Source organism: Atta cephalotes, assembly GCF_000143395.1.
Source record: "Atta cephalotes unplaced genomic scaffold scaffold00007, whole genome shotgun sequence".
Classification (NCBI taxonomy): domain Eukaryota; kingdom Metazoa; phylum Arthropoda; class Insecta; order Hymenoptera; family Formicidae; genus Atta; species Atta cephalotes.
Window position 1 is genome coordinate 7,191,025 of NW_012130071.1, and position 5,749 is coordinate 7,196,773.

The 5,749-nt window shown below is 24.8% G+C and overlaps 2 protein-coding genes across 2 annotated transcripts in view; both read right to left on the reverse strand.

Moving 5' to 3' along the window:
* Positions 1-277: 277 nt before the first annotated feature.
* Positions 278-1,113, reverse strand: LOC105627034 (putative gustatory receptor 28b). The gene is made up of 3 exons (XM_012208314.1): positions 697-1,113; positions 463-549; positions 278-394 (listed from the first exon to the last, which is right to left on the reverse strand). Exons 1-3 carry the CDS (start codon positions 1,111-1,113, stop codon positions 278-280), a joined length of 621 nt encoding a protein of 206 aa, XP_012063704.1.
* Positions 1,114-3,961: 2,848 nt separating this feature from the next.
* The window catches only part of LOC105627035, a 13,706-nt gene continuing 11,918 nt past the window's right edge, over positions 3,962-5,749 (reverse strand). The window contains 1 exon segment of the mRNA XM_012208315.1: positions 3,962-4,068. Within this exon segment, the coding sequence (XP_012063705.1) occupies positions 3,962-4,068 (107 nt within the window).

Consider the following 5,749-nt stretch of genomic DNA (forward strand, 5'->3'; position numbering starts at 1 on the left):
TATGTATGTGTATATATATATATATATATATATATATATTTCATATTGAATTATTTAAACATGAAGATCAAGCTTCGACTATTATGGTCGTTTAATTACTATTTCTTATCGATTGTATTCATATATACTGTGTAAGATTCTTATTGTTTTTTAAACAATTACATGTACGAACATAATATATTATTGACGAAAAATTTTTATAAAAATATAAGACATTGCATATTATATTTTATTAACAAAATATATATTATATATTTAATAACGCTTTTACCTCGTTTTATGTATCTCTGTAATTAGATTGGGTAACATTGATTGCTGTTTTTCTGTCGCAAGAATGCGACATGTTTAAAAATTGTATCGTGATTAATAAATACGTAGTAATTTTACTCATTATCTGAACATTAAACGGTAAATATAAATAATAGATATTTTAATAATTAAAATAAATAAATGATTACTTACTGCTGTAAGAAGCGCCGCATCTATAGTGAAACCTTTTGCCAAAAATGTATTTTTATGATGCAATATTTGTAAAGAAAATAGCTGCAACTGTAACATTAGGTCGCAAAATAATTAAATACAGGAATAAAGAAGTTAAATTATAATTAATTACAATTATACTTCAATAAATTTAATCGTGTCGATATAAAAAATAAATAATGTATAGATAAAACAATCTCCTTTTCTCATCTTTACCTCATTCTTTATCTCCTCATCTTTGATATTATTAAGTAGATCATGAATTGTAGTGCTGATTTCTCGCGCTTGATTCTTGCCAGTCTCACAGGCCCATACAAGTAGCATCATTTTTATAATGTAATATGCTATTGGTGAATAAAATATGTGAAGAAAATGCATATCAAAATTAATAAATACTCCATCTTGCCAGCGCATTACATCAGAGTAAATATCAAAAGTGATATTAGTAAAGAATGTAACTATAATAGCAAGGAGTTGCAAACCGAAGATTGTGTTCAGCATTTGTACTGTGTCACTAACTTTCAAATGCCACTTTTTTAAGGTCTTAAGTTTTAATAAGATTTGATTTCTTTGTGTGTGATAAATCAATTCGGGAACACACAATTTTATATCATTTACCACTAATCTGGGCATGTGAACCAAATTGTCATTAATACTTTTGAAACAGGCTTTTAATACACAAACACAATTTACATACAACATAAGTATCTCAAATATCAATATGTAGAGATACAATGAGGACACTTTAACCAAGATGGTGAAAATGTTCTGTTTAAATTTTTTGTTATAAAGATAAATGCTTCCTTGCAGGAAAAAAAGGATTGTACCGAAAATGTCTTTAGCGTGAATTAATCTGGACATTTTCTGATATAACTTCGAGGAAAGTTTCTGAGAGATTTCTGACACAGTCTGTAGCAAACGCATTTGCGGACCGCTTAAGATTTGCGTGATGATTATTATAAAACAGTTTAACACTAAATAATTGATATTTGAAATTCCTGTGATTATTTTTTCAAAATTTTGAGTTGAAATAGAGATCACAATATTGTAAATGAGTATTAACTTAATAACACAGCAAACACAGACAGACACGATGTAGTATAGTTTTGAAAATTCGAAAGTCGAAGCATTTATCTTGTACGGAAATATTCCACAAATGCGGCAAATGATGAAACAGGGATACATTAAGGATTGAAAATCCATAGCGTGAAACAACTGTTGCCTTTTCCACATTTTGCTCTTGATATGTCGTCGAATTTTCGAATATGATTAGCGAAAATTTATAAAGAATGCTAATTTATATAATGAATTACAGCCTATATTATATACACTTTAACAATATAAATGATTACTTGTTGTTTTTTTAAATATAATCTTCAAGTACAAGTTTAAATATAATCTTTCAATACAATCTTCAATAGGTATGCAAACTGATTTAGTCTGTACATACCATCTCGATGAATTTAAATTTAATACTGCGATCAGTCCTCATGTAGAAAGACATAACTAAAGGAATCATTTGTTAGTCCTGTAGTTACCATGGTGTTCTTCGATATCATTAAATATATCTTTGAAAATGGATTACAGTAAATGCTGCGTAAGTGTTATAAAGTGTTACTTAAATTATGTATGCATACAGACTTGCTATATCCACTTGAATCAATAATTTAAAGACATCTATTATTAATTAATAATTAATTAATAATGAACATTAATGTTCTATTAAAATACATTATTTATGTGAATAGAAGCAATGGCATCTTTATTTATATTATATATTATATTATATATTATATATTATATATGTGTAACAAATGTTATATTAAAAAATAGAATTATCTGGAGGTAACACTGGTATCTCGGCGCTAAGCTATAGCGCGAGACATATATAATATATATTTACAATAGCCGTATTTAGCTTTCCAAAAAGTCTAGTGTTGAAAAGTTGAAGAATGATTTGAACAATTTTTTATTGCATACTATGGAAACAAATTTTAAAAGTTTTATTAAATTATATACAAAAGAATTTATTAAAAATATTGGAAACTAATTATAAATAATAAAATTTGCAAAGACTTAAAAATATTTTTTTGTGCATCCTACAATTAGGATGAATATATCTGCATTTATCTACATAATTCCGAAATTAATTTTGTTATTAGCAGATACAATTTTATGTTACAGAAATTCTAAGTTATTCAATATTTATATTACAATCAGTAAAGGAATAGCTTCAGAGAATTGTTATTGTGATAATGTGATAATAATAAACCATTGTAATAATATTTTAAGAAATTTTATTTAACCATTAATAAATAATAGTAATAAAATCTTTAACAAAAAATATTTAAATTAATTTAAAAAATTGTCATAAACTCTTAAATGAACTTTAATATGATTATATTACAACTTTTTGAAAACTAATCTATACTCTTATATTTATGAAAATAATTATAGTAAAATAGATAAAAATTTATTTGAAATGTTAGATAAAATAATGTAGTATATCTTCTAAGAGAAGTTTTAAGTTATAATTTATGTTTATCTTTATCTTTATATATGTTTATAGAATAAATAGAATTGTAAACTATACGGATATATTAATATTTATTTAATATTTAATTTACATTGATGATTACGAAAATAAAAAGCAATAATCGAACAATTACATATTATATAATATATTGTATTTATTATACAGAATAATTTATATATCAATATTTGTGATATATTATATATTATTATGTATTATTATTAATATAGATATATATATTTCTCTTATGTGTGTATTTAAACCTTACAATCCAATTCACTGTTACCATATACATATGAAATAAGATTTTCAAAATATTTCTATTCTGTGCATATATAAGTATGTATTTACATGTATTTAAATGCAAATATAAAACATTAAAAGATTATTTACATGAAAAATAATTTATTATATAAGAACCAATTTTTTAAAAACACATTTAATTGTTTAATACTATATTTCTTCTTACAGTTGTAGCTTTACTTCCGTATTATTATTTGCATGAATCATTTCTTTTTTGCATGAAACAAATTCAAATTGAAATATCATCATTACATACGTGGTGATGCTACCGATTATCTAAAAGAAAAACTTTAAAATAAATCTATATATCTTATAAAAGTTATTAATTTTTAAAATAAGTTATTAATTAATAAAAAATGCGACAATTCACTCACCCGAACGAGAAATTTTGCGTCTATAGCGAGACCTTTCACAGAAAATGTATTATTACAATGAAGTATTTGCAAGGAAAATTGTTTTAACTGCAATCGTAAAATAATGAAATATAGAATTAAAAAATGTAATAAATCTAATAGAATATATCAGAAATTATTTTGATATATGATATATGATATATGATATATGAACTACATTAAGACAACATAAAGATCATAAACTTCTAAAACTAAATACTTCATATACTTCTAAATAAACTTCAATATTTTATTATACTACCTCATCTTTGATTTGTTCATCAGTAGTACTGTTAAGTGCATCATAAATGGAAGTGCTGATTTGTTGAGCTTGATTTTTACCCGTCTCACAAGCCCACACTATTAATATCATTTTTATAAAAAGGTATGCTGTGTATAATAGAAAAAGCATGTCAAATAAAATGTCCACTGGTAATAAATATCTCTTGAACAATATGTAGTAATATAAAATCAAAGAGATTTGAGAAAAGATTATAACTGTTGTAGCAAGAAGTTGCAAACTAAAGATCATGCTCAACATTTGTACTGCCTTGCTGACCGTTAAATGTTGTTTTTTCAGAATCTTGAGCTCCATAATCAAGAATGGATTTTTCTGCTTATAATAGATCGGTCTAGGAAAATGTGATTCATTGTTTGTGACTATGAATTTTTGCATATTTACCAGATTGTCATTGATTCCTTTAAAACACGCTTTTAATATACAAACGCAATTTATATACAACATATCCATCTGATGTACGAATAGATGGCTATAGTTTTGAAATAAGATAGTTGTTTCCAGCTTGGAAGCATGTATCAATATGATCCAAGCTAAAAGAAAACCGATGATGTCCTTAGTGTGAATCAATCTAGATAGCTTCTGATATGATTTTGATGGTATTCTTGAAGAAATCTTTAATATAGTCTGAAGAAAGCGTGTTCGCGGACCGGTTAAAATTACCGAGATGATCATTATAAGATCGCCAAATACTAAGGCGCAGTACATAATAAAATATACAGGAAAATCGTTTATATGATTAGGAAAATTATATAATGTTATCAATATATAAATATTATAAAAGCAGATAGCGACAATCGACAGAATGTAATATAGTTTTGAAACTTCGAAAGTCGAAGCATTAATCTTATGTGGACATATTCCAAGAATACGACATAAAGTGAAGCAAGGATACATCAGAGATTGAAAATCCTTGGCGTTAAACAATCGCCATTTTTCCTTTTTTCGTTTATTTTTAGGTTCTTCACGAAAATTTGTTGATAAATTCAACATGTTTAATGTCACAAAAAAAGACAAAAAATCCAATTGTAGACAGCAATCTATAAATTATTAATCTATATAATTATCAATATATTTTAGTATTAATATAAATGCAATAGAGAGAGAACTTCTTTTCTAAATGTAACCTTTTTACTTTTTATATTACACGTGAGTAAAGCAATATGAACTCTTCACAGTTGACGTACACTGTATGAATTTAATTTCTAAACTGCGAATAATTGTAGTCTCCTGTAGTGACACAAGATAATCAAGAAACTTTGTTGATGTAACCATGGCATTTTTCGATTGACAATTATCATTTTTGAAAATGAATATAATTGCTATGACATGCAACAATATTTGTCAAATCGTTTATATGCACATGAAACGGCAGTATCCTGCGCAGTAATCCCAGTGGATTGATAGCTTTCAGAAATGCATTTATAACTTCTTCCTTTCTAATGATTGTTTTGAAAGCTTATATTTACATTTTGCATAAAATGTTTGACATCTTTATATTACATATAACTTCATCTGTTTTTCTTGGTTGTTTGTATATACATAAATATATACATTTTTTATATACAGTACATATGATATATGTCATATTATAAATATTTGAAAATATAAAAGATATTATCTTCTACTTGTGTTAAATTATTTTAGATATAAAATAAAAAATTATTAAATTTATATATATATAAATAAATATATAATAAAATTATATATAAATATATAATTTATATATAAAAAATTTTATAT

Coding starts and splice junctions, on each gene's coding strand:
- LOC105627034 (XM_012208314.1), bottom strand. CDS start 1,113: ATGCCCAGATTAGTGGTAAATGATATAAAATTGTGTGTTCCCGAATTG. Junction 550..696: donor ATGAGGAGATAAAGAATGAG/GTAAAGATGAGA, acceptor CTAATGTTACAG/TTGCAGCTATTTTCTTTACA. Junction 395..462: donor ATGCGGCGCTTCTTACAGCA/GTAAGTAATCAT, acceptor TTTAATGTTCAG/ATAATGAGTAAAATTACTAC.